The sequence below is a fragment of the Tympanuchus pallidicinctus genome, unplaced genomic scaffold, assembly GCF_026119805.1.
Source record: "Tympanuchus pallidicinctus isolate F22 unplaced genomic scaffold, pur_lepc_1.0 scaffold3, whole genome shotgun sequence".
NCBI lineage: Eukaryota > Metazoa > Chordata > Aves > Galliformes > Phasianidae > Tympanuchus > Tympanuchus pallidicinctus.
The window spans coordinates 72,141,474-72,168,391 of NW_026294747.1; the positions used below are offsets into that span (position 1 = coordinate 72,141,474).

At 36.4% G+C, this 26,918-nt stretch overlaps 1 protein-coding gene across 29 annotated transcripts in view; it reads left to right on the forward strand.

Moving 5' to 3' along the window:
• The window catches only part of PARD3 (par-3 family cell polarity regulator), a 424,256-nt gene that overhangs the window by 191,678 nt on the left and 205,660 nt on the right, over positions 1-26,918 (forward strand). For all 29 annotated transcript variants that reach the window (XM_052692888.1, XM_052692876.1, XM_052692889.1 and 26 more), the window contains 3 exons: positions 15,387-15,478; positions 17,712-17,795; positions 25,729-25,854. In XM_052692888.1, coding sequence (XP_052548848.1) covers positions 15,387-15,478; positions 17,712-17,795; positions 25,729-25,854 — 302 coding nt within the window. The remainder of the gene's footprint in view (positions 1-15,386; positions 15,479-17,711; positions 17,796-25,728; positions 25,855-26,918) is intronic.

A 26,918-nucleotide genomic window follows, 5' to 3' on the forward strand; every position in this document is an offset into this window, starting at 1 on the left:
TGCTGTGAATGTGGTTAATGATAATAGAATTATCTAGTCACTTTAAATCCTGTTATATTATTAGGTCATCTGAACCATCCTCTTACTATATATTGAGTTTTTCCCTCCAGCCTATCTGGTAGTTTTTTGTCTGTGCTGCTTTTACATGTGTTGAGCAGTGGGGATTCTGCTTCTTCCCCTGGGAGCCTTTCAACCATCTGATACGTCACCCCAGTAAGGACTTTCTCCTTATATTTAGCCTCCTTTCGCCCTTTTTTTTTTTTTTTTTCCCCAGCTCCATGGATTTGTATTGTGTAGAAGTTCTTCTCTGGTCTTACTTACCTATCCAGCAACTGTAGTTAATCCTTTCTTTACTGTGCCAGAATATAACTGCTCAGAACTTGAGCTATTCAGAGTTTTTGTATGGTGAAAAGCAGATTTCTGAACTGTCTTTTAGACTATCTGATTTCAATAGCAAAGTGTCAAATACTCAAATTCCATTTAGATGACCTGCATTTATTTACACAAAGAGCCTCCAACTTTCCAGTGCTTAAATGTGTTTCCTGTAGCAAATGCACCAGTGCAGTGCTGGTCTTTTTATGTACAAGTGTGTCCCTCTGCACTGGATGTATACAGCAGTGTGGGATGAATAGAAAGATGCATTTTTCCCCATAAAGCTCAAGGGGTGCTCCTTAACCACAAGTCGGTGGAAGTGTGCACTCTGTCCTGAATTGTAGGTGGGCATAGACACCTCTGTTACCCTAGGTATACAGAGACTGCACGCTTCAGCCTCTCTTAGGATGTTATCAGTTTATAATTGTTTCTAGCAACACTGATTTTCCACCATGCAGGGAACTAATTTCTAACCGTGTCCAAAGAGACATAGAAGTTATCCTGCTCTACTTTAAGCATTTCATTTCTTCTGCTAAGTGTAAGTTGGTCAGACCAGGAATTAGTTTAAAATCAGCAAAGGAAAATATTAGCTTTTCTCTTTGAAAGTTTATTTTAATGTTATTTTGTGTGCATATGCACAGTCTCGTTCTTGTTTTCATTTTACCTGGCCATTACTGTCTTCAAACTGGTTGTATGTAAGGAGAGAAAGACAAGTGCATTTCAATAATTAATGAATTCCTCTTGAAATCTTTTTTTTTCTAAATTAAATTGGATTGCAAAAAGGTTATAATTATTAGGGAAATGTTCTGAGCTTCTAGGTAGTTGAGGGTTAAACTATGCTTATTCATGGAGACAAATAGAATTGGCACTAGAAAAATAGGGGGGAGCCTGCTGTTTTTAGTAAATGAAAATTTGCAGTTTTAAACCCGTGTTTGTTTCTGCCCATATTTTCATATTGTTTTTTAAGTTTTATAGTTCCATGTGAACACTTTGAGCTTTATTAATTTTAGTGAGAAGCCACACAGCCTTTGTCACATAATTTTCCATTTCTTTTTCAAACTGGTGTTAACTTTACCTATTGAATCAGCTTTTAATTATGAGGTACTGTGACCTTTGCATCTTCAAAGACTCACTGTCCAGTCTGGTCAAGAGTTGATATATGTGATGACAAAATAGATAAAATTTTCTCCTTCCCAGCTATTCAGGAGTATTGGTAAGCTAGCATTGTCCGCTTTTTCTGGTGCTTGAGGAAGTGCAAAATGCATCCCAGATCTACTGACACCAAAACTAACTTCCCAAGGGCAAGACAGAGGCTTATTTTCAAATTGTTTGTGTTGCCTATTATAGCAGCTCTTGCATTATCTTCTGAAAAAGCCAAAATGGGCCAAAACAGGGTTCTAATTTTGTTTAGCTAATTATTCTGAAAGTTGTTGTATCCTGTGGAAATGGAAAGTAGAAGTGCCTGAAGATCCTGCTTGAAGATGCAGCGGAAGAAAAGCTCAGTACAGTTTAATTTATGAAGTTGCTTCTTTCTGGAAGCAAAGGAATCCTGCTTCTACGTGTTTCTTCAAGCTGTCCTTTCATATCTGGAAGTCAGTAGCTTCAGAACTGAAAGGTAAAGTGCTTGGTTTCTCCTGTGTTGGTTTTTCTTTTCAGATACATATTTTTTTGATAAGAGGTAAAGTAGGAAAAAAAAAAATAAAAAAATATATAATATATTTATATTACTTCAAGAAGACCTTAGATTAGCCTGGTTTCACTGACTGGCCTATCTGGGGTTTGAATGTGGTTTATTGGAACCGAACAACATATTTCTATGGATTTGGAAACCTTCAACTTGGCATTATGTTCTTTAAATATGGAGTTTAACAATGCCTACCCCCTTTCAATCCTAATTGAACCAGGTTGTTCTGATTCCTTTTAGTATCTAGTTCCCCAACATGCTATTGTTAACCTTAAAAAGCTTGCTTATGTAGACAACTATATATAAAGTGATATGACCTTTTGATGAAAAGAGGCACTTTGGCACTTGTCTTTCTAAGATGTGTGTGACTTCCATGCTTTTGCCTGTTGATTTTTTTCTTTTTGGAGTGAGGAAGGATTCAACCACAAAATGCACATGTGTTTTTATTTCTGTTTATTCTTCTTAGCTTTTAATTAACTCAGATAATAGCACTTGAAAGTATGTTGTGCCTTTGTCTTAATTTGTTCTCATCTAAGGAAGATGTTGTAATCCGAGTATCAAGTTGTTCAGATAAATAGTTCTGTGGTGACAAATGAAGTTCTACTGTAAATTAAAAACTGGGAAAGAGGAAAATGCATTATGGAAAATAGGTCAGCAGCATGCAAGGGCAAGAGGGATTTATTCCTGGAAAGCATGCTTGTTTTGAAGAGAGTAAGTGCTGAGATGGCAACTTTAGTGAAAGAGGCACAATTATTTAGATTGGTTGCAAAAAAGTAGGATTTAGAAGGAGGCAATAGAGGAAGGATGAGATTTGGCACAGAGCCGTGCAAGCCACTGAACACTGAAGAGTACCTTGAGCTGTGTACTCTAGAAGCTGTGTACTACCAGAAGTATCCTTACCAATAAAGGGCTGAAGCCAGTTCTAGAGAGGATTTAAGTCCCTGCTGAGAAGAGAAGCAGGTGTGACCGTGCTTGGATCCCTCTCTCATGCTTCTGTCACCTTTTATGAGACCTTCAGTTGGACTGAACTGGGTCAGCCTGAGAAACAACCAATTGTAATAGTTTATACTTAATATGAATTTATAACGTTTGTGTAGTGACAGTAGTGCTTGAATAAAGGGGAAGGTGGACAGAGGGACCTAGGGGTGAGGATGGCTATCTAGGAGGGGAAGAAGTGAGACTTCCTCTCACATCAACATCCGTGGTGGGCATTGACCTTGCAGCTTAATTTGGTACTGGCTGAGAAGGTGTTATGGACAGCACAGTGGAAATACCATTGCCTGGAAAGATTGCGTTTCCATCTTCATCACGTGTTATGTAACACTTGGCATGACAGTGATCTGTATGCCGATGTGGGTTTGGGACCACAATGATGCTGTTCCCAGTATCTCTCCTTTACTGCCAGCTAAGTGCTCTTCTGAGCTGTCACTGACTTCACCGTCTGTCAGAAGAGTATAGAATTTTTTTGTTCTTTCCAGAAATTTGCTTGGGGCTATTTTACTTTCAAAGCACCTTTTCAGCTTCTGCCCTTTTTGGTTGCCTGCGGTTATGTGTGTGACTACTTTATATTTTTCTGAAAGTAAGGCTCTGGCTACCTCAAAGGGATGATCCCAAACAGAAAGCATCTGAGGCTAGAGATGAGTCTCAAAAAAGCAGAAAGGAATCTTCCCTGCCTCACTTTCCTCTAAAGAAGAAAAAAATTGGAGAATAACTTTTAGTTTTCACCCTGAGGGTGCAATGAAACTAAAGTCATTATTGCCATGAAGCATTTTTGCCATTCTGTGCTGGAAGGCACCTCAGAAGTACTGAATACTATTTATTTTAAATTTGATTTAATGCTTTTGATTAAAAAATTAATAAAATTGTCATAGACCAGATTGTAACCCTGTAGGCACTTGAAACAGAGCATTCGTAAATGAAGCATTTACTGAAAAGTTTGAAATTGTTTCTCATGTTGACTTCAGCAAAACAAATTGAGCAAAGAACAGTGAAAAATGCTATAGTATTTTCTGTTATTAAAATAGTGGATTTGTTTGATGCCTCAGGTAAAATCTATGTTGTGCAAAAGACCGAATGCTACAGTGCAACGCAGAATCCAACTGAAGCAATTTAAGTTGAGTTTTCTCTTTGAAGTATGGAGTGAAATGCGAAATGTGACTTGTTGCTATGCTGCTCCGGAAAAGAGAAGTAAAAGGTGGAACTGCAAAATAGTAAAGTCTCATGACTAACATTTTGCACAGCAGCTGAGAGGGCAAGAGAGCAGAACTGGGTGCCTCATGCTCCTGCAGCCAGCCCCGGTGCCCCATGCTGCTGAAGCCATCCAGTGCCACGAGCCCACCTCCTTGTCCTTTAGTGGAGGAGACAACTTTAAGTCATGCAAGACACTTATCCCTTAACTCATAGGTGCTCATCCATCTACGTGCTGTGTTTTGCAAGTGCATAGGTGTTTTTTCAATCCAAAGAGGAGAGTTTAAATCAAAATGTTAGCAAATCCTAGCAATGAGAACCAAAGATAAATCACTATAAATGTACTTTCCTTCAAGCAAGATGATAAAAAAGTATAACTGTTTTTCCAGCTCTCTGGGCCAAGTTAACTTGGTGATTTTTATTAACACAAAAACAGAACCTTTGAAAGTTTAGTTTCTTAAATGAGATGTAATTCAGAGTTAAAGAATACATGCCAACTTTAAACTCTAATGATGCTGGGATTTTTACCTTCTTGGTAAATCTATTGTATTTAATAGCCTTTTTAAGAAGCAAGGTCTTTAATAAACAGCCTGATGTCATCTCTTAACAGTTCTGTGCCATGCTGAGAAAAATATCCAGAATTGAATTTTGTTATTAAAATGCCCATTTGAGTAAAACGATGTTTTGTGTGACAGAGAACAGAGTGCTATACTTTCAGCTTGCTTCTAAATTGACTCAATGCTCAGTACTCAAGGGGATCGAACTGTTCTGTTCTTAGCTGAAGCTAGTGAAATCCTTGCATGCTGATACAGATCTGCAAATCAAGCAACAAGGGACTATTTCAGATTAAAAAAGAAAAAAAAAAAAAGAATAAGGATAAAAGAGCTATGAGACCTGTTTGAAAATTGCCTAATGACAAATTCAAGTTGCTAAATAAGAAATGCTTTTTGTCCCATAAAAAAAAGAAAAAGAAAAAATCCTCAGAAGGATGAAAATCACGGTCTTTGAAAAGGTGAGGTGAATAGTAATATATTCAGGAATATTACAGGAAAAATGTGATTTATGCAGAATTTTCTCTTTTCCTTTGTCTCGATATCAAGGGGAAACTATGTGACTCATCTATAATACATTTCTGCTGAAATCTTTCAGATCTCTAAACTTATAGGTGGAGGCATGTACATTTGGTTTCCTTCAGGGAAAAAATTGTGTGTCCCAATTTCATTTATCCATTGTCATTTCTTTGGCTATTAAAAATCACACAGAACTTAATGACTTCCTTTTATATTTTATATATTTTTTTAAACCTACATACAGAAAAGCTGTCTTATCAGATTAAAGGAAAAATTATTTTAAATTTTGTTGTTCAACATTGGTTACAAGCAGGTGAACTCAGGGAGGTTCTATTTATAGGAGGGCTAATGGACTTGCCTAACCTGACCTACTTCAGACTATTCAACAGAAAAAAATAAACACGCTGTAGTCATACCCATGCAGGGTACCTTATTTCTTCTTACTTTAAGAGAGTAGTACTGTCCTTGCTGTTGTGGCATTCCAAATATACATATACATTTAGAAGCCAACAAATCTGTGTATTTGTTTTCTGGGTGCCTTAGTAACTCACCACGTTAGAGGTATATTATAATATTTTTTTCTTTCTAGAAATGCCAACTTTCCATATGAAATGAATGCTAGCTGTTGTTCGTTGTTCACAAAATCCTAGGTCTCTTTTACCTAGAATTGTGGGGGTGGAAGAACTCAGGTTTTTAAAGAAAACTATACTTTCTGTTGCAAAAGTAATCACTCTTGTCACAAAATAATTCAAATAAAGCATCTTCTGAGAGGGGAAGGGCAATTTCTTTACTGTATATGTAGGTATTATTTGAGTTAATCAGTGGGGGTGGTGGTGTATGAGGTAACAGTTAACATGAGGAAAGGTGAAACAAATGGTATGCAGTGCCAGTCGGAAGAGGGATTCTTACATGACAAATGCCACATTCATCTTAGCTCACCACAGGGGATGTCATGAGGTAATCCCCCTGTTATTCAAGGTAAGTGATAAAAGAGCCTACACAAACCAAGCCTGGCCTTTGGGATAAACTTTCCAGGGGAATTTAATTATACAATGACCTATAATTGTAGCCTTGTTTCAAATAATGGTGATAACCATTTCCATTAAAAATATTTCCCATGACTTAGACATCAAAGTATGACTTTGATTCTGTATTTAATATGAACCCTTATATTTGTTTTACACTGACAGATCTTGGTGGTCTCATGTCAGACTATGAATCATATAAAAAGAGTATAAAATTTCAGAGGTTTGAAAGTGGAAATAGTCTGCAGATAAGCCTTATTTAAAACAAACAAAGAACAGAGACTTTGTGAAACTTTTGAATTCTGAGAAAAAAACAGAAAGCAGATAAAAAACTGCAACAGATCCACAGAATGAAACCACTTTATTTTTGGGGCAGCAGTCAATCTGAGGTAATGTGATAAAACCATACATGGATCTATAAGATGAATACTTTTCTTTGTAATACAGAGAAACATCTATAATTCGTTATTGATGAAATCTTCAGAAAGCATTTTAGATGCTTTAGTTAATATTGAAATTTAGTTAAATTATTTAGTTAAATTTAGTTAATATTGAAAGCATGGCTTTCCGTGCTTAACATATTCCAAACATTTAGCATAGGAATAGTACTTTCTGTTTACGTGCAACCTTTCGGTTTGAACTTCCTGTCATCACAGTGCTTTTCAAAACCTCATTATAGTGGGCTCGCCAATAGGCGGCACTATTGGCACTGAAATGGGCTGCCGGGTCATCCTCAACCTGGGCTCCCTATTTCAACCTGTCTGTTCGTTGGCATCTCTGCAAGTGAATAGTCTCCAAGAATTTTAGTCCTTCAGATGATTTGCATATGAGAAAATGAAAAAAAATATATACAGGATATGGACTACAATTGTTACCTGGTGATCAGAAAAACAAAAGGCGAAGCTCATCTGGTATCTCCCAGCAGGAACAGGCATTTTGTGGCCCAACGTCTTAAGCTACTGGGAGACATTTAAGATCTATTTTAATACAATTGTTTTCAGAAATGTCTAATGCAAAATCTTATCCAAACTGTTATTGGGTTAAATTTGGGTACATGTTACTCATCTGTAAGTGAACAGAAATTTCAAAAATTTTTGTATTACATTATATTTTCTAAATATAATATATTTTAAAATATTATATAAAATATTTTCTAATGCTTTGACAATTATGCCAGTACATGTTATTTGTGGGAGAAAAGCTATTCCAAAATAGCTCAATGTGTACTACAGTAACACTAGTTTTTCTAGAAAAGTCCCTTAAATAAGATTTGGTGGGAAGAGCTACATATCTTCCATACCCACTTGATAATTGCTACCTTTTTCTTTTTAATTGCTATCAGATTACTGTACAACTCCTTGTTCTGCCAAGCACTTTGCACTGTCAGCTGTCTCAGAGACATGAAATGTTGTGGAGTGAGATTCTGCTTAGCGAGGGGAATACTGATGTAGTTTTCACCCAAACAGTGAATAGAGGCTATGAATTATGATTACATTGCACACTGAGCAGTGTTGGAATGGTTTGGGTTGAAAGGGACCTTAAAGACCATCTGGTTTCCTCTTGCCATGGGCAGGGACCTATCACAAGACCATGCTGCCCAGGGCCGCATTCAACCTGTCTGTGAACACCTGCAGGGATGGGACACCCATAGCTTCTCTGGATAGCAATGCCAGGGCCTCACCACCCTGAGTAAAGAATTTCCTCCTAACATCTAACCTCAATCTCTCTCTTATGGTTTATCATTGAGAAGTAGCAATGCTTTAGACATTACTGTTTTTCACTCTCTGTCAGATTCCATTTTCTTCCCTTTCCCTTGTACAGCTTTGCTGAGTTACTCATGTATTCGCAAAACCTTTTATTTTGCCTTGTTTTTTCTCTGCTAGGAGGCACTGACCGTTGGGCGACATTAATTCACACAAACATGTTTCATCAGTAACGACAACAACAACAACAGAGTTTTAATGCTTTCTTACTGTTTTCTTTCTTTCTTACTGTTTGTTGGCAAGCTACCACTGTAAGGTCACGTTAAAACCCCGTCCATTAGAGGAGGAGCAGCAGCACCAGATAGGATGAGGGTTGGAGGGAAACCTGGACCGTGTGCTGCACAACTGGAGGTGGGGAGGATGTGTCTGTTTGTAGGCTGGTGCTCCTTTCTGTTCATAATCTTTTTATTCTGTTCATAATCTTTTTATCGAGGAGCATGGGAGGATTTTTGAAATGCTTCATCATAGTAAAATTTTTACTGCAAATTTTCAGTTCCTTTCAAAATGATATTTAAAAATTGTAATTAAGAGCAACAGTAAGGACAAACCTCCATAACACACACTTTGTCCAAGATTTTCATTACTGTGAAGAAGCAGAACCAGCAATATGTCTCAAATTAAATCCTTTGATGGGAAGAGCTTTTGTCTAACCCACTACAGCACTTTGAGGGCTCTCATACTTCTGTAGTGCCTCCTGTAAAAAGAATTAACAGACAACTGCAGTGTAATCCACTAAAAAACCTTTTTAGTGAAAGCTGCTTTAAATGACCAAGCATCATTTATGTTGTGCTCCTGTAGTTAGCGTTGCTAGCTGTGTGATAGAGATGCGTGCTGTGTAATTGTTACAGAATAGATGAATGTGATTCAGTGACACTGCACAGATTGCTGAGCCCCAGAGGACCATGGACTCCAGTAAACCTCTAAATAATACATATTACAAAATAATTGAGATACTGCAGGGTTTGTCCACTTTTTGTTAGTTATTGCAAGGCTTTAAGTGTATGCTTTAAGACAAGTCATTAAGTATCAAAGGAAATGGTAGGTAGTCAAAACTGAATGAAGTATTGTATAGGTTTGTCAAAGGAAGGTTGTATCAAACAATTTTTTTTTTTTTTTCTACAGGAAATCTGGTGTTTTGGTGGTGGGTGTTTTTTTTTTTTTTTTTTTTTTTGTTTTGTTTTGTTTTTTGTTTTTTGTTTCTTGTTTTTTTGAGGACAAAAATAAGTAAAATACATTATTTAAATCTGTAAAAACGTTCCCTTCCAAGGCAGTTCACAATAGAAATGGTGCCTTTATGAAGCCAGCCAGTTTTAAGGCTCAGCTTGATCCGTTTATTAAATGGGAAATAAGAGATGATTGCCTGTGATAGCAGGGGATGAATTTGATATTTATCAGGAGACCAAGGAAATCCCTTCCATTCTGTGCTCCTTTATGCCTGTATGATATCTGTTCATTGATTTGACTGAGCAAGGCAAATTTCATTTTGGATTAGTGAAGCATATAGAAACTATATGAATATTGCCATTTCCAATTGTGGGGTGACTCTGCTGCACAAGTACGTGACCAACCTAGGAGTGACTGAGTAGCAGAATAATAACCCCACAAAAAAGAAAAAAAAAAATCAGCTGTTTCTGTTGTTTTTTGTTTGCTTGTTTGTTTAAATGGATGATGATTTAATTGCTGATAATAGCAGTGCACCTAGTATAGAACCTATGTGGATTACATAAAGCTCTTATCTAATTATTTGTGCAGGTATATGTTTGTGAGCAAGAGGGAGAAATCATAGTTTTTTATTCAATAACATTTGTTTTTTCCCCATGTGATCTTCGTAACTATTCTTCAGATTCGACTGAAAATTGCCCTTCTCTTGAGATTTGGCCAGTTAATCAAGAAGTGAGAACATTAGCCCAAAAGCCTGATACTGGTATATTTGTGCTAGTTAAGACTCAGGAAATAGGTCCCTTAGGAGCTGTTGCCTATCAAGCCTGATCATACAGAGAGAACCTGTGTTATGTTGCAAGGACCAAACAAACATTTATAAAATGCAGCAGCCAGGAGACTAATAGCAAATGTGGTCTCTTCTTCCATAATCATTACAAAGAAGAGCAAGAGAATAAAAGGGGAAACATGAAGGGAAGGGCATATTTTAATAACATAAGCCTTGTTTTTGTTGTATCCCAGCTGGGAAAAAATACTGGTGAGCAGTCTTTCAGGAGCTTCTCTTTATTGATAATGTGTTCTTCTCTACTTCAGAATCTGAAGTGTCTGTTGAAAGTTATATGCTGTTCCTTTCTGTTCATTATCCATAGTACTTCAATTCTCTGCACTAAGACTTAAAATGTAAATGCTGGAAAGGAAACAAGCTTGATTACTCCAACGCAGAGGCAATATAGTGAAAGGCTTCTCTTTGTAGAGGTGTGCATGTCAGACGAATTCATTGTATGCTGCTCACGCTGGCAGCTCTGCCTGTTTATCATAACGCTGGCAATACCTTGCCATTTCAGACCCTTCTTTCTGTTGCAAAAGTTAGGAAAAATGTTGAAAGTGTTGTATAATGAGAACAACCAACTCACACGAACGTACTTTGCTGCAATTACTCTGCGGACTACTAAAAATACAAAATGGGTTTAATTGTGTTTTAAAAGACTGTTTCTTCATATAACTCTTGTGTACCCATGTCAGGCTATCTAGTTGAGGCTATATCCCTTGAGCTATTAACAATTTCAGAGGATGGGAAAAAAAATAATGTTTTGTGTGCAATGGGAACAGATTTATTGAAGTTTACAGCTAAATTTGCCAGACTTTCTCTTTTTACTGGACATGTTAAAGCCCTTGATACAACAGGCCAGAGAGGCTGCCCAGAGCCCACACTTTCCCAAAAGCAAGAACATCCAAATCATTTGAAAACCAGTTGTTCTATTTCATATAACCATTATCATTAAAAATATCAAATTACTTTCTGAACAGTAACAAAATAATTGTTATTTCTCTCTGAACTGGGGGAAAATAAAAACCATCTTCTCTCCCTATTATCAATTACTGATATAATGGAAGTACTATTACCAAATTTGAGATTTCAGCATTGAAAGAGAGAAGCATGCATAACCCCTGTGTGCCTCAGAACCCATTTCCAATTGTGCCTGGCTGAAGTAGATGGCAATCAGTGCTCTGGCCAGGCACCTGGAGATGAAGCGTGCACCAATGAAGCGTGGAGGAATGTGAGCAAAGAGCACACTTTGCTCAGCCTTCATAGCTGCTATTGAGTTTTCTGTAGGTAATTGTAGAAAGAAAAGCTTCAGGAAGGAATGTGAAGAAGGAAAATGAAATAGTTCTGCTTATGTTTTTGTAGAGCTCATCAGAAATCAGAAGCAGCACAGATGTGTGAAAAAGTTCATGTTTGAAAATAAAGCAGAGACTTAGTAGCGACTGTGGTTTAATCAGGTGTAGGAGCTGATATTTTGCTAATGAAAGATAAACTGTCCTGTAAGAATAGGAAGGTAAGGCTGGTTTCAAACTTTGGAAGTTATGCAGAAGGCAGTCTTCAATCTGCAGCCAGTGGTCATGGCTGTTTCCTATGTGAATGAGATGAAGATCCTGAAGGAGAAATTACCCAAGAAAATGTAATCAAATGATCTGAGTACATCTATACTGAGCAAGGTTCAATGGCAAAAATGGCTGTGAGGATTTTGCAATCATAAGGAGTGATTGAGAAATCTTAAAAAATATTTAAAAAGGCAGCTTTTCCTGTGCATTCTGTGATTTCTTGAAAGCTGTGCAGGTGAACAGCAAAATGCACCTTTTAATACGTAGAACTGTTAACACTCATAATCCATGTTGAGTTGTGAATATTTTTTCCTCAGCGTTTGAGTAGTTGATTTTATTACAGCTTGTAGATCACTAATGCTGCTGTGTACCTGTTCACAAAGTTAGCTGTTCTAAGACACAGGAGTTTTAAACAGATCCATTTAAAAGCAGGAACAATTTTTTGAGCCTCCAGTTCTCTTAATGTACCTGAAACAAATGTTAAGATCTGTTTTCTTTTTTTATGTCATTTTTTCAAGGCGGCCGTTGTATTGTGTAACATCTGATTTAGTCATCTAAATACGTGACAGGTGGCTTATGTGCTTCATGGGGAGCTACAGCTGCGGCTGGTGGCCCAGTGACACTCTGGGGAGAAGATCTGTGTGAGGGACCTGGTTAACAGAAAAAGGGAATCAGTGGAGGTTTGTACTGAACACATTGGGTTTGTTTAAGTACACTGGAAGATGTTCTTTAAATTTTCCTCCATGCTGTAAAAATGATATGACTACTAACTACTTCTGTTCAATTTGGAAGTCTGTAGTGTATGTTACATCCACGAGAAGCTTTGTCTTTTAGTATAACGCCTATTGGTGGTTTATAGAGACCAAAGAAACCTTATGAGTTTGGAGTTTGATCAAATCATTTATTTCTGGAAGTTAGATCTCAGTATTATCCATGTAGGCTCTCAGAAACTGTCTTGCTCTTCTAAGTGTGCTCTTCTTGGCTTTCCTCCCAACAGTGTGTACAGGTGGAATTTGCCTTTCAGAAGAAAACTACTTTCCAAATAAAGAAATAATTGCTAGATGCAGAGATTTTCACAGCTAGTTACTTTCCATAGTAAATCAAAATTTTAAGTCAAATCTCTCTGTAGGTGTCCAATTTTTCTCTCCATTCACTTCAGCATAAATCAAAATCTGTGTTATTTTCAGCAAAAAAGAGTGCTTGATTACTGTAATAGTAAAGATTTTTAAAAAGATATATTGTACATCTGTTGATTATGGAAGTGCTGTAGTTAGGGTTGTGATTCTTCCTCTAAGCACCTATTTACGGGCACAGACACGCTGTTGATACAGATCTGCCTGCTGTCCGGGAAGAGCCAGACGCAGGGAGCTGCTTTTTTGTAATTGCTTGGATAAATGGCAGCGAGTCTGGTCCAAAACTGACTGTGTTTATATTTATCAATAAGAAAGACACAAAGCTAAATCTGGTTTTGCCAGATAGAGTATGTTTAACTTAGCTTTTGGTTAGCAGTCTTGGATGTGTCACGTCCTAAGTTGAAAGTTACAGTTGGGCAGTGGGCAGGTGAGCTGGCTGTGGCTGCACTTGAGGTTGGGCAGGAGGGTGGCAGAAGGAGCCTCTGCTGTACAAGGTGGGACTGGTGGAAGGAAAATGGGACATGCAGCAAGTGGAGAGGCTTGAGTGTGAGCTGACATGGGGAGCTTCTGGGAGTGAGAGCAAGGACAGAGAGCTAGGAAGAAAGATTTCCACAAGGATTTAGCTACTGTTGTGCACAGGGAGCATAATCCAGGAGGACTTCTACAGTCAGTCTGCCAAGGGGAAGTCCAAATAAGGGCCCTGAAAACTGTATAGGGCAAGGGGAAGTTTGTTTACAGACACATAGAGGGGACTGAAGGTTGTGAATGCATAGGATCCAAGGAGAGCTAGATGAATGATGCTTCTCTTGTAAGCACATAGACGTGTTTGCCAAAATAATGCAACATAAAGACAGACTTTTTGTTGTTGTTAGTGGAGGTATATCTACTAATAGGTAGGAGGCTATTTCAGTCTTTTCTTAATGTGTCCTTTTTGTGTGTTTGCTTGAAAGCCAGCATGGAAAATTGTCCCAAATGCTGCAGTAACAAAATAGCATTTGGGATGACCTCTTAGTACATCTGCAATTCAGAATTGCATTTTTTCAGTAACTCTGACTTTAAACTTACAGATTATAGTTCCAGTGCAATATAAATACTTAAGTAGGTCTCTGTAATCACCTGTGTCCCTCACTTTGAAATGAGAAACTCATGACAAGGATCTATGAAACAGAGTGTAACACCTCTTTTTAAGGGGAAACAACTGCAATGTTCTGATTTCCTTGCTATATATTTTTTGCAAGCTGCATTTAACCTTATAATTGAAATGGATATATGAATATTTATTTATTTTTAGTCTTTGTTCCTTGTACTTGGTTGTACATACAGAGCTTCACCTGAAGCTACTGAACAGAATGTAAGCATAATTGACATGTTTCTTAATGTACAGGTTATCATTTACAGTGGGTTTATAAGCAACTTTTACTGTATGGAATATATTTTATTTTGAGTTGTTGTTTGCGTTCATAATGCAGTTCTAGGTAGGTTCAAGATGCTGGTTAACCTTTGAAATGTATTATTTGCCTAGTACTTAGCAGAGATGGATGACAAAGAAGTGCACATTAAAGCCTCTCACAACACAGGATCATCAGTCTTCAGGTAGCTCAGCTTCACGCAGTGCGCTGCTCTCCGGGATGCACACAGGCGTAGCTACAACTCATGGAAGCCTGATGCATCCAGCCTCCTGCTTTTCCAGACTCTCAGTGGAAATGTCAGTTGGACATTACCAAGTGTCTCTGCCTTTCTTTAATATCTCTTCAATAATTTAATATATTTTTTGACTGTGTTTGCTGAACTCATAACCTATCATGTATTATTTTTCTGCTCTGACTGTAGAATCTAAGTCTATTGAATCCTATTGTTCACATGAATTATTTTTGGTTTGGTCACAGAAGTAATTAAAACCATAAGCTTCTAACGAGGAACTTAGGTGTAAGAAGGGTTGTAGATCATCATTACTGGTGGTCCTTGAATTACCCTAGAAAGTACACCATTCCCAACCTTGACATTAAAATTATATTTGGTAAATAATGCATATACTTTTTGGAAAGTCAAATTAAAAACAAAATCAATTCTTATCATTAGAGCCTTGTAACTCCCTGATGTCAGCCATTCGTGGCATGCTGTGAATAAAGTCCTGTGATAAAAAAATGTTTAAATATGTATTGGTAGTTTGTCAAATTACAGGAGCCACAATTTTGTCTATTGTGAGCACCTTGGTGAGCTGCCTCATGCCTAGCTGAATTCCTAGTAACCAGGGCAGAAAGAGCTCTGTGGGAGTTTGCACCCACACTGCTGGCTGGCAGCTGTCTTTCTGTCCCAGCTCATGTGCCTTCCAAACAGATACTGCCTGTGATAGCTTCTGTAGCTTCTATACATACAGCAAAGTTAAGATATAAAACTAACTGTTATTAGAAAAAAGCGTGCAGTGGTGAAAATGATTTACAAAAATTTCAGGCAGCAAATAAAAAGGTTTTTTTTTTCAGTTGTGGAAGCACATATTTCCACTTCAACTTTGCTAACAGCCATAATGTGAAAATGGGACACCGTCATTATTATAATAAACAAAACTGTTAAACGTTGATTAATGAGATTTTATCCTATTTAATACCTAGGATGAAGATCGAACAGAGGAGGACAACAGCAGAGTTGAGCCTGTTGGACACGCAGACACTGGCTTGGAGAGCAATACCAATTTTTCCCTGGAGTAAGTTACTGGCAGAACACATTGTTTTAATGATGAGTTTTGAGACTGAACATAGACTTGCAAAAACCTCAGGACCTGCTCTTAAGAAAGTGGGGCAGCCTTTTTTAGGTCATGCGTAGGTTTGTTTTTAAACAATTTATTTCACACACCCTTTTAAGGCAGTTTTTAAGAAACTTAAAAAATCTCGTGTCAAGGATAAACATTGGACACTTAATGTTTCTAAGTGCTGATGCTAAGTGCTGATTTTCTGCCTCAAAGAAGATGCTTATTTGATGGAACTCTGAAAACTTGGTGGAAGGAATTGGGTCAGTGGTAGTACAAATAAATTAACAGACAGGAATTTCAAGGGGGAAAATCTTATTACCTGTGAACTGTTCACAGTCTGCTTGAGAAGGCATGTGGGGTCACAGAAGTTGCATAGTCAAATGGTAGCATCTATTAAACAATACCTGCTGAGTTTACTCCATTCCATTTACAGAATCTCCTGTAATTTCAAAAAGTGCTTGCTAAATAGAATTTATGGAATTTCTGTCAAATTTAATACTTCTTGGTGTTGCTTTTAATTAACTCATTGGCCTTGCAACATACATGGCCTCTTTCTTTTCTGTTTTGATATCATACTTCCTTGTATCTTTGTTTAAAATACTTAGTGCAAACATGAGAAAATCTGTGAGAAGCAGAGTTGAAACAGTATCTCTCAGGAAGGGGTCATTTCTTTTCGTTCTCCATTTTACAGAGTTGAAGATTTTAATTTGGAATGTAATTTTGGAAAAAAAAAAAAACAGTAGAAGAAATATGAGTGCATAGGCCTTAAATGAATATATTAGAAAAAATGGAAGGTACTTGCTTAAGCAGTAGAACAAGTTAAATAGTGTAGTCTGGCTATGAAAACTGGATTTTTATTTAGGCGGTTCTCCCACTTATGACAGTTCTGGGAGGATCACAGGATGACATGAATTTGGGTTTTTTTTTTTAGTTTTTTTGTTTTGTTTGTTTGCTTGTTTGTGTGTTTACTATAATAGGAAAGTCAGAAAGAAAGTTGATCATAGGTGGCATAGGTATAACAGCAGTAATAGATGTCTTTTAGAATATCTTCAGGGGAAGGAGACATTGCTTGATTCCTATGAGTCTCTCTGCATGAAAGTTAATAAAAATGTAGCCTTACTGTACAGTGAGAAGAAAACAAATTAGCTGATACATAAACTGGGATAGGAAACATTGGCAAGTGCTGTAATATCATCAATCCTAAAATGCTTGTCCAGAGCTGAAGAATAACACTTTTTTTGGCTGTTGTCTCTCAGCTCTCCCACACTTTCAGTGCTTTGTAGGTCTAAACAGTGATAACTGAGATAGAGAATTTCCATTGCATAATTTAAAAAATAGGTTAAAAACAGACACAAAACGTGGCATAAAACAAGCATAAAACTTACCTTAAAATTTGAAGAAAAAAATAAGTGGAAGAAACGTAAATCACACTAGATTACAGAATTTTTGTTGACTTCCTGACAGTGTGTGATCTGGTTATTTGCAGATTCCAGATTAAGTTTTTGTGGTGTACCACGTATGATCAAGAGCCTATTGAAGGAAATAGAAAATCTTTTAGTGCTATCACATGGCATTGGTCTTGCTCTTTGCTCCATTTCTAGATGAAATTTGATTTGTATATTTAAGAGAAACAAGCTTCTCAAAGATGTGTGTATGCATTGTATACATATATACACACAGTGCCAGGAGACATGGAAAAAGTGTATAATGCTAGAGAGAGGAATAAGTCACAAATTAAGACTGTGTCTTTTGATCAGATCTGTCACTTCCAAATTACAGAGAGGCTTGGCCTTCGTGCATTATTTTCTCATCTCGGTATGTAGACCTCTTCAGGGTTTATGGGCTATGCTCCACCTTTCCAGCTGTGTACGTGTTTCAAAATATTTATTTATATTTATAATAAGGGAGAAATAGAACAATATCCATATGATGATTATGCTTATTTTGATACAGCAAACTAAGTATCAGTTGCTTTGATTTTCACTTATTTTATTAATCAAACTATTTTTAATGATTGATTTCCTTTCATGCCATCAGATTACTATTCAGGTATGTAGCATTCAATGATGCTTTCATCACCATGATGTAGTTTTTGGGATGTTCTTGTTTTTCTGTGCGTGTTTGTGTGGGGTTTTTTGGTTCATTCACAGTACATGTTCACATTCCCTCATTCATCGTTGTCTCACAGTGATATGGTAAAGCTCGTAGAAGTCTCCAACGACGGTGGGCCTTTGGGAATCCATGTAGTGCCTTTCAGTGCCCGAGGTGGAAGGTAACGTATCGTGTAGGATTTTAATTGAATCATAACTTGCCATGTTTTATCTTCGTTATGTTAATTCTTGTATTGCGTGCATTTAGTTTATGTGCAATGTTGAATGTTTCTTAAAAGGAAGCCTCACTGATTAAGAAAGGAAGAAATGCAAGTTCTCTGACTGTATCCTGTAATGTAAATGTTCTGCTTAAAATAAGTTAGAATTGCAGGGTTGTAATGTGATCCCATGGAATAATGAGGTATTAGGATGTTTCCCTTCTGACTCTTATAAATTATAATCTGCCCCTTTAGTTCAGGTGGATATTTAGGCAGCATTTCCCCACTGCCTCTTTTTAGCCACGTGTTCCGAAATATCAGCAGTCTAAACCAGAGGCTTCCTGCATCTGCACTTGATAAGAGAGGAAGAAAAAACAATCATTATTCTTTTGATATTTGGTATTGTCCCATCTGTTGGAGTTAAAAATACACAGAAAAAAAAGTTGAAACATTATGGTTTTGGAGAAGATTAACATGTTTTGATTGACTCAGAAGCTGGAATTACTAAAGCTGGAATGGTTTTCTAAAAAGTGCAAAGAAAACAGTCTACTTTAAAAAAATCATTGAGGGGATTATAACACTAAACCGTATGCACCTCTAATGCTTACTTTGGTAGAGATTTAGCGTTTAGGTCTTTAATCAAAACACTAGCATAGTCTGAGAAAAATAGCTTTACTGTCATAGTAATTAGCGGTGGATTCAAAGCTTTTATGTGTGTTGAAAAAAAAGATTTGTCACTGATGGAAGCGAATTTTATTTTGTTGCAGCATCAGCAGTGCTCTGACCTACCTTGACTGTTTCTTTCTCCCAGCAGCTGTCGCCTTCTTCCTCCGTCATTTGGGGCAGGGGTATCTGCTGCTCTAGAGAGCTGTGTTTACTCTGAGCTGAAAAAGCCGGTGGGAAGAGATGCTTGTCCATGGCTTCAGAGAGTGGGGGATTAGCCAGAGATGGAGAGGACCTCACTGTTTACAAAGCACTTTTCCCATGCTTTCCGTGTAATTGTAGATTTGGAGGAAGACCAATGCTCTTCTGCCCTCTTTTTTCTCACTCCAGCACACGGCTGTCCCTTCCCTGGCTGCAAAGCACTGCTACACTGAGAAAAATTATTTGAGCAAGGGATCTGCTCAATAAAAACATAAGTATACAAAACTAAAGTCAATAAAGACTTCAAGCATTGTCCAAGAAAAAAATATCGTATAGATTGTGTGGCTTAGCATAAAACCTATTCCATTTGCTCACCATGTTTTTCATCTATTTGATGTTCAACTGCAGTTACCCTGTACTTTCAGTTCTTTTCTTCCAGTTCTTTCCATGGCATTTTGAAAATGTTACTTATATAAGCAGTGGTTATTAAAATGATAAATTTTAAAAGTGTGGAACCATACTGATTTTCCTCTTTCATATGCTGACATATGCAGTCAGCAGGGGCCTTCTCCCACCAAAAAGAAAGTAAGCACCCCAAATATTTAAAAAGTATGTGCTTGCTTTATTTAGAGAAAATATATGGCTCTTTTGTGGAAGGCTTGGATTTGGAGTAAAATCTGTCTTCTGTATTGACTTTCGATCTTCGACAAAATTTGTAAGGTCTTCTTCTGTATCTGTTTAGATGCTACTGATTATGTCCCCTAGCAAAATGAGGGTTTTTTTCCTTAACAAAAAATAAAACTCTCTTGGTTATTCTCTGAGAAAAGCACTGTTGATTTATGCAGACATGATCGTACTTTCATTTGCTTATTATCTGTCTATTTTTACCTCTACAAATCCATCTGTCCTTTATTGGCCTTTTGATCATATGCTTTAGGTAACAGTTTGTTCACCTTGTCAAAAGAGAGGAGGGGTATACATATTCATCACCTTATGGCTTGAAATTTGTTGAGATAAAAGTTTTGTTTACAAAATCTGCTTGCACATTTTTCCAATGGTACACATGAGATGGTAAGCAGAATAGGAGGCATGAAAATGAATGCAGAAAGAAGGAGAAAATAGAAAGTGAACACATAAGTATTTAGGTAAAGAGAAGAAAAGAGAGGAAAAGAATGAGAGGAACTAGCTTAAAGGGAAAGAAATTTCTCAATCTGTACAAAACTACAGAAGAAATTAGGTGATCAGAGAGAAAGCACTCACTTATCATTAGATTGTCTTTTCTACTTTCAGGCATCTTTGAAATCTTCTCAAGCTCTGGACAGTTGCTGAACTGCCATATTTTTGTCTGAAAGGAGGTTCAGCTGACACAAGGCATATATAAAATAACATCAGAAATCTCTGTGAATAACAGTGAGGAAAGCTCCAAGACACAGTCCCAAGACTACTGTAAAATCTATGTTATTAAAACAGAATAGAAAAGGATTTGGATACTCACCTGAAAATCCTAGAAAAGCGCTGCCATTAATAAATATCAGACGTTGTTTTGGTGCAAAGCACTGATTCTGTGAGGCTTTACCTGTTGTCCTTGCTATCAAAACATGCCAGGGAATCCAAGATAAACCATAATTCTAAAATCTGGCAGCTAGAAATACTTAGGACATTTAGGATGTATAACCTAAAAACACAGATTAAGAATATTAAGGAAGTCTGAGAAGGATGCAAAAAATAGGAGACTGAATTTTCTTGTCAGTTTAAATCAAAAAGTTAACAAATTGTATTGAATAGTAAAAAACAAAATCTATTACAAAATTGATGCATACACAATCAAGAAAATTGTTACACATTCTTCTGTAGTTCTCTTATTTTCGTGCTTTTAGTAGAAGTGCCATTTCTGGAATGAGTTTGTATTTCTCTGTAAAACTTTGGTTCTTCTTCTCAAAACACAAAGAAAATTCAAGTCACATCTAATTGGCTATTGTGTACACTGAGATCCCTTCATGCCACCTTCAAGGTGTCTTTCTAACAATCCTATTGTATTTGATCGTCTATTAAGTATGTGTTAACTTCTTCTGCATTTCCAGCCTTTTAAGTTTCAAAAGTAGCCACTGGGAAAAGATTCCTGTGGAGTAAATGTAAATTCCCTCACTCTTTTAGCTGAATTCAAGGCTTTCTTTGTCTGATCTCATCCTTTTAAAAGTTACATAAACTTAATTTGAAGTAGTATTCAAGCTGAGATGTTGAGGAGTGGTTGCCAAAGATTGGAAATTGATTCCGGAGTTCAGGCATGAAAGCTGATAAAGTTATTCGAGTGCCCTGCTGTCGCTCGGTGACGTAAATGTTGTGCAAAGAAGTTTATGTGCAATTTAGCGTTGAGCAGCCATTATAATTTATCTTGAACAAACAATCTGATTTGCCGACTCAGACCCTCTGCTCTCGGGAAATTGGCACCGTTGTTGTTCCCGTACCTCAGAGCTCTCTCAGCATTGCCTGGTTTGTGGGAAGCTGCTACGCATCTGCTTTTAAACCAATCATTATTTTTGTCCCTTAATCGAGTTTTTGCCTTTTCATGCTAGTGACTTTACATAGACATCTAAATTGGTTATTTTCTGTTCTGTCTGATTTGATTATATTAGTTAGTTTGTAGGTAATAGGTAAATAACTTCAGCGTGTATGTGCAATGGGCATCGATGGTTGAATCGTTTTCTGGATGTTCAAAATCATATTTTTAATACTCTTATGTATTTACACTGTCAGTTTTTATTATGACAAATTATCATCATTTCTATACAGCTGGGTGGCATGTGGGGAGTTCACAATTTCAAAGAACTACTCAGAAAAACTCAGGCAATTTAGATGTCAATAAAACACTTGCCACTTATTTCTCAGTTTTATCACTGGTTGTAATTTGTGTTTAGAACTGAAATGTTAACTCATGTAGCTGAGTTTATTTTAATTGTATAATTAGAGTAATGAACCTCGTGGAAATACAGTGGTGCAAATGCTAATATAATCTAAGCTGTTTACATTCCCAATTATGTATTTAAAACAAATACTAAGATAGATCTGTGTACTTCAGTACTGTTTCTGTTCTATCCCCATATCAGTTAATGCTAGCATAAAACAGCACAGCTACCAAATTTCCAGTTAGAATTGTTGTTCCTGTAGGGTTGCAGCTTTGCTATGTGTTTGCAGAGTGCAGAAGTTCATACATTTAACTCCACAATTTATGTTGCAGAATGTATTTACTGACTTGAACTGAAAAGATTAAGCAAATACAAATGCATCCATATATTTGTGTGCTACATTGTTGTGTTCAAACACACATGTATTTATACATATCAATATTGGTTTTGGTATTTTAGACTAGATTTATTTGCAGCCTTTCAAAATTTGTAGCTTTCCTGATATAGGAAAGGTAGTACTGAAACTATAGCAGAGCTGCCTCTCAACGTATTGCTGGTACCACGTGGCAAGGAAAAAATCCAATTAGTTTTGTTTACTGTATCAGATCCACGCCATTTCTCTGCGCTCACTGCAATAGCAAACGTGAGTTCCAGTAATGCCTTTTTGAGAGTAAAATTCCAACATCTGACAATCATATGCTGAAGAAATAGTGCACAAAATTTTGTTACTAAAATTTTCAGGTATGTACATTTCTACAAGTTCTAGGACAATTTACTCACCTAAGCCAAGTTCAAGAGATCGTTTACAGAACGGTGTCTAAAAGGAACTTTTTCCCATGTCTCTTTAAAAATAAATAAATCAGAATTTGGGCATTCTGAAGATCCTGGTTTAAGATTTGAGACAGGCCTTCATCCAGCCTTGAATCTGTTCTTAGTGTCCTCAGTTAGGCTAGCTCTAACATCTGTTAGAAAGAAAATTCCTCATGAACACCATATGTTGTGTCTGAGATGTGCAATCTTGCATTAAGAGAATTCATAGCCTTTGTTTAATGAGATTATTTGCAATTTTGACTGGTAGCTCACTTATGGGTTATGTTACCATTGGTTAAAGATTAGTATGATTTCTACTAGGTTCAAGGATGTAGGTAGGTGAATTAAATTTAAGAAATGAGAAACCATGCATAAAGATGTCTTGTATTAATAATTTATTAATATTACTTCAAGATGCAAATTAGTAGAAAGTTATATTTCTAGAAAAATGCTATGCAAAAGCCATTAATAGGCCATTTGCCTTGTATTCATAAGTATGTACAGATGTTGCAATGAAGTAATCATAGCATTTTACATAGTGAATAATTGCCACAACGTTAACTTTGAGTATTGTAGTTTATGTAAAATGTTTTGATATCTACTATGATAATATCTTGAGATTTCTGATCTACAGCCATACAAACAAAAGGTCTTTTGCAGTTACTATGTATGTTGTCATGTAACCATTATGTACACTTCCAAATTATGAATTCTGAGGGCATTATAGTGGGCACACCCACATGGAACTGCCATTGGGTATGAAGTAAGAGGAAAGGAAGAGCAGACGCAGTCCTTGCCCCTCCTCCTTCAAATATTGTGGTACTTTTCTCTCAAGTATAATCTTCTCACTTCTGATTTTTAATTGCTCTTTCCCTTTTAGAGATACATTTTCAATAACTTCACACTGTGGGCTCTACCCACATTGTCTACCCAGAGAAATTCAACAGTTTACATGTGAAAACGTAGCAAATTTCTATTCTAAACATCCATTTTAAATGTATCAAAGCTATAATTCTGATAAAATGAATGTAGTTAAGTCATACATATATTTGTCTTTTTCTTAGAGAAATGGACATACTTTTATTGTTGACATTCGTAAATATTATGTTAGTTCTTTCTGAAACTAAAAACATAATGCTTTAAGTTTTGTTTTCTAGAATTTTTGTTGTCAAAAAAAAAAGCCTGAGATTGTACTCAAGGCTTATAGCAGTGAATGGAAGTAAAAAGGGACAACTATTTTAAAATTTTCTTCTGTGTTTCACTTCCTGTGACAATTTCTCAACAAATAATAAATGTTAACACAATTATTACAGCACAACATGATCATTAAGCTCATGTTCGGTTGTTATGGACTCTAAGATTTTTTATTTCATGCAAACTGTTACAAACTATTTGTGGGAATGGCAAACAGTAAACCACCTAAAACCATCTCAACAGTACTTCCCAGATCATATCCAAAAAATAAAGTGTTTTCCTATGTAGGTGACTACTAGCTAGGTTTTTACTTTGGAAAAACACTATTTTTTAAGGGAGATGTGGGGTTGTTGAAAGCAATCTACAAAAAGTGGAATTTTCCAAACCCAGAGCGTATCAAAGTGGAATGGGGAAGGATAGGACTAGATACACACCAGTACCTGTTTTGTTTTCCAAATATTTTCTGAAATGCTTGGATTCTATAGGAATGATACTTCAACTTAATGGAATGTTTCTGGTCATTGTGTTTGCCACTGTTATTGCAAAGAAACAGATCGCTAATTGTTACAGCTGAGCTAAAGTCAATCCCTATCACAGTTAGCATCAGTGGCTGCACCCAAGTGGTCCATTGGGAACCAAATGAGGGTGTTGAAGGTTTGCCACTTATAGGACTTCTGGAGGCTGAAGATTAGGCTTGCAGTATGCTGTATGTTTGTAAAATACACGGTATCAGTTGAAGACAGAATAGTATCAGTTAAATGTTATTGTCTAATTCAGGCTTGGTTTGATGATTTGTGTTGTCAAAACGATTTATGTTGTTTTTCTCAGAGTCTGTTTACATGTACAGATTCTTTCAGCATCATGCCTTAACGTCTCTAGAAGTTTCCAAAGTGGAAATACTAAAAAAATTGTTTCTTTTACTCCTTCATCTGGCTTGTAAAGAGAAAGCATGACTGTTCTGTAAAATAAATGTCTTGCAGGCATATGTTGGTGCTATCTTGAGATATTTAGGATTTAAAGTGGAAGACAAAGTTAAAGTTAATTTTGCTATTCTGACCCATTTGATGAAGTGCTCAAGTACATATCTAATTTTTGAATCATAACGAGTCCATTTAGTCATCACTGACCACTTATTTTCTTTGAGGTATTTGTGAACTGCAGTGCTATGTTTATTGTAATTTTTGTTCTAAAAGGCATATTGTAATCTTGCAATTCCTGTCATGCAGCTAACGGCTGCCTTGTATGCTGTGAATTTGACCCTCTAATACACCCTGTAAAGCTGATATTTAAAACAAAGAAACGAACAAACAAAACAGAATTCATTGTTGGTGCAAGAATAATCCTGAAGATTTAATTCTTCCTCAAAACAAGAGTTCATTTATTGAAATAGGACTGACTTTTCAGACAGTCCTACCAATACTTCAGAAATTCCCTCTTCAGGATCCATTTCATAATTTGGGCTGAATATTTATTTGTATTTTCTCTCTCTGAATGTCAGCAAGATGACACTGTACATAAGCACTAAGGCAGAGGTGGTCAACTCACTACACAGAAGCTATCAAATGGTAATTGTTTATTACTGAACCAATTCATCTAAGATAATACACTGAATTAAAAATGACATCTATGTTTTTATTTTTAGTTTCCTCTTTGCTATCTTGTAAGAAAAGTTAAGGCTTACAATAAATGCGTGAGATGACCCCACATTTCACGTGCACAGGAGCAGTAATGAATGGCTGTCATAATCTTTGCTAATTCAGAAATTGAGTTTTTAAGTTGAATTCGTTCAACTTCAGTTAACCATTAACAAAAGATGTGCATGGAACTTCTTAGTGCTAAGTTCTACTCTTCAGATATCTATGCCTTTTTCAAGAATAGATCTGATGTCCTCATACTCATTGATACTCTTAAATGACATGCTTGTTTCACCTAGGGTCTCTGTTTCATGGATAATGGATAATAATTCAGGTAATGCTTGTAAATTATTTGAAAAGTTGGTATCCTGTGCACAGGTGAAGATGTTTTAAAATTTAGTTTCTATAATGATTATGATTAAATACTGTCAGTATGATGTTATATACTGCAAACTCTTGGAACTGTAATCATTTGTAATCTTAATGTTCCAGAACCCTGGGGCTACTAGTAAAGCGACTGGAGAAAGGTGGAAAAGCTGAACAAGAAAATCTTTTTTGTGAGAATGATTGTATTGTCAGGATTAACGATGGGGACCTTCGGAATAGGAGATTTGAACAGTAAGTTTACTTACTGCATGATACATTTTGTTATTTAATTGTTAGCAGTGCACCATGCAGTAGTCTGGGGCAATACAGTATTTAAGTAAAAATCATCTAAGCTTGATTTGGACCAGTGTAGCCATAGTACAAAAATTCAAGATAGCTGTTGTCATTAGAATATACACAGTTCCCATTTGATTCTTTTTGCTGTGTTTTTGAACATTACGGACTTCAACTTCTTACACTGATAAACTGTTTATCATAAAGTTCCCACATGATTTTTGCTTTTATACTTGCAATACATTATGTTTAATATATACAAAGAACAGAGAGGCTTTATTTTTTAACATCTTAAAAATAATTATAGTTTTATGTGTTGAAACTAAAGGGACTATATAGAGAAAATTTCTGGATAAGTTTAAGACATGGTAAATTTTTGTGTAATGGAAGTCTGAAGTTTGTAGAATCCTGAAGGAGTAAATGAGAAAGACTTTTAACACTGAAATCAGTTATCTGTCACACACAGATAATTAAAGTAGAAAGCAGAAAAGAGATATGCAGAAAATGTCTGATTTTAAACATGCTACATATGTTGAGAGTCAGAAGAATATCATTCAGGCTGATTGTCCTGTACTTTAACAGTGATTTGAAATGCTTTCTTTATATCTTTATCCGTTATTGGAACATGACCCCTTAACCATATGGTAAAAAGTACCTTGTCTCCACTGAGATTCTGAATCAAAATGTAAGCCTGAGGAGACTTTTTGACTTTGGTGTATTTCTCATTGTGACCTAGTGCCCAATGTCTGCTTATGACCTAGTCTTTGTATAAAGTGTAATTTTCATTCCAATAATTCTGTCGTCACTGCGATTACTGTATCTGAAGAAGCAATTATCAAGGTTCAAAGCAAAAAAGTATGTTGCAATCCTTCCACAGAACAATCTGCCTTTCAAGATTGTGGTTAAAATTTTTGCTTTTCTTAGTATTTGGAATGTTAGTTTTTAAGCATATTTAACCATTGTGTTACCCTAAGGCAATAAAGTTAGCAACAGGCAGACAAAGAAAACTAATGAACAGATTC